At 42.8% G+C, this 2,617-nt stretch overlaps 1 protein-coding gene across 1 annotated transcript; it reads right to left on the bottom strand. All coding sequences in view use genetic code 11, as the record gives it.

The window, feature by feature from the left end:
• Window positions 1-331: 331 nt before the first annotated feature.
• Window positions 332-1,039, bottom strand: EGR_11002 (Protein unc-13 A; the record flags this gene model as incomplete). The annotated part of the gene is made up of 3 exons (XM_024500251.1): window positions 332-556; window positions 604-810; window positions 998-1,039. The coding sequence occupies 3 exons, from the start codon at window positions 1,037-1,039 to the stop codon at window positions 332-334; spliced, it is 474 nt and encodes a 157-aa protein (XP_024345333.1).
• Between the last annotated feature and the right edge of the window lie 1,578 nt (window positions 1,040-2,617).

Genomic DNA, 2,617 nt, shown 5'->3' with positions numbered 1-2,617 from the left:
TTACTGGACTGTGTCTTTGAAGGTGGCCTTTGATGCACCTAACTCCGTTAGAGCCACCACTGCACGTCGCAACTGTATTAGGGCGCAAGCATGAAGTGGATCGCATTGATGGCTTGTGCGAACATCACCACTACCAACACCTCATGTGTAGTTGTTGTCGATGTGGTTACAGCATTTGACAGACGTCAGCCCCTCATTGGTGTTTCGACATGCATTTGGCGGGGAATCCTAGCGTAGCTCGGAACATCCTCCTCTGCCTCAACCCAATTCAAACGCATTCAGCATCTCTGCATCACCAGCTTGCCTTTCACTCCTCCAGCTGTGGACCGCCTCAGAGCGATTTGCTGCCAGCATTGAGCAGGCGTTTACACTTCTCGTGACACTTCACACTGCATTCAGAGCATCGTAGACCCTGCCTTGCCACACCCCACAACAAACCCTCACACTCATAGCAGTTAGTTGGACTGGTGGCGTTGAACACCTCAAAGTTATGCCTTGTATTTTCAGAGATCGAATACGCTAAGGCGTTCAGCGTCTTTCGGTAAACCAACAGCTTCTACAAGGCAAAATCAGATTCAATCTTTGACCTGAATTAGCATCTACTTTGCCCTGATTTAGACGTGTGGATTGAAAATGCGAGGCTTTGGAGTTTGCAAACTGCGTGAAACGGGGAGCGGAGGAAGAGGTCACAACGAACACGTGACTGTGAAGGATCAATCCATTACCCACAAGACCGGCTCCGCTCAAGGTGGTGCTTTGTCCAGTGCTAGCAGGTAGAGCACTGGCCGTTCTTTTCTGAGCAGATATGGTCTAAGAAACAATCTTTGTGGAAATAAACAAGTCAGCGCAAAACTTTAAAGCAAGCAGTAAATATGCAAAGTAGGAGTTACATGAAGCACCAGAAAGAGGAGGAATGGGGAACGAGTGGTAAGGTAAAGAAATGGAGATAAATGCAATTGTTTGCCAACATCGCCCTATTAATTCAGCTCTCAGTGACCTTCTCTAAGTCGAAGCGAATGGAACCTAGGATTGTAGCCATGAAAGTTGTGCGAGCACGTTAGATCAAATCGTGTCAAACGCTACTGATATTGTGGCCGTTTCAACGAAAAGCCGCAGAAGTGGATTAATAATGGTGCGCATCACACGTAGAGAGGTAATTCTGCCCGAATCCAAAACCAGCAGTTAGCAATCACGATCAATTCTGCTTTGCGCCCACTTAAACCAAACATCTCACTAGTGCATGTGGGAAATGTTGATAGGTGATTTTCGTTTGGTTGAGGGTAAACAGCAAAAATAACGAAAACCAGTGATCTCGTTTTCTATCGCGCATTCTTGATGAGATAGTTTTCATTTGATGAAAATCGCTATTGAGATTTCCCCTAGTTTCGTTATTACTTGCCCCATTTGAGTAAAGCTTAAGTTAAGTTCAAAGGTGCTTTTTCCTTAAAAAATAGGGGGATTGTGGACCAATACATGCCACCAGTTTGGCACTTAGGTAAGTAGGCTTTGAACAAGTAAATTGGTTCGTCATTGCCTGAGCATCTAAATCACCATAAAACAGCACCAATTTTGAGCAAAACGCTGCTAAATTCAGACCAAATTTCGCAGTTAATTTGTGTTAAACAGGCTTACTTAAGTCCTGACACATGGTTTACTTTATTTTAGTTAGTTTAGGTCATATGAGTAGTAGATTGGCATGTCCATCGTTGCGCTCACTCCCACTTATTTTTATTCAGCGGTATACATTTAACCAGTATATTTCCAACCGAATAGTTTAGTTAATGACCATTGAACCTACGCAAGTAATGGACCTTGTATATCTCGGATGTTAATTCTAAGACGCTATGATCTGGCCATTAACATATTTGCCTTTTGTGGAAGGTGAGTTGATTTGACTTAGCATTTGCTCATTTGTTGCCACAAATCAAAGGTGATAGTTTTTGCAAATCGACGACAATTTCCTTGACCGCTGTGATTAAGTCACCCATCACGAGGACGTTTTCATCGTTTGCATTTATCGGTATGCTTGAGAGCCGAAAATAAATAAACGTAGAATATGTCTAAGAACTTGCCAGCTTTCAGGTCGGTCGATCTGCTCAAAAACAACCAGTCACCGGTTGTGATTTCATTCATTCATTCATTCATCTATCTACCCAATCACTCACCTAGTTGGAAAATTTGTAAGGCTCAATTTGGCAACCAATTTCAAAGTTGGCCTTACCTATTTTCCAACTTAAAAAGCGACTTCAAGCTCAGCTGCATTATTGTGAATATTGTTAATTTGTAATATGCAAAATTGCACGAACCCCATGGAGTTATGAAGTGAAAGTGCTTTGGGCGGTCATTTTACCCTCTTTTGCCTTACTGGCTAATGGATCAGTCAACAGCCCATGCATTTTGATGCACTAGTCTTCCCTACCCGTTTTCTTTTTGAACGCAAGCAAGCACAACTTATTGCATCACGAAATACGCGTAATAATCTTTCAAGCGCAACGTACCGACTTTTGTTTGCCCTTAACTCACCGCTGGAAAGTTTAGGCTTGATTAAATGCAAAAGAAATTACAGGCTATGAGTTCAACTTGACGTGGTCATATCGGAATGGGCCATGATTTAATG

Source organism: Echinococcus granulosus (genome assembly GCF_000524195.1).
Source record: "Echinococcus granulosus chromosome Unknown EG_S00326, whole genome shotgun sequence".
Taxonomy (NCBI): Eukaryota; Metazoa; Platyhelminthes; class Cestoda; order Cyclophyllidea; family Taeniidae; genus Echinococcus; species Echinococcus granulosus.
The sequence above is the reverse complement of the archived record's forward strand: the minus strand, read 5'-3'. Positions and strand labels throughout refer to the sequence as shown.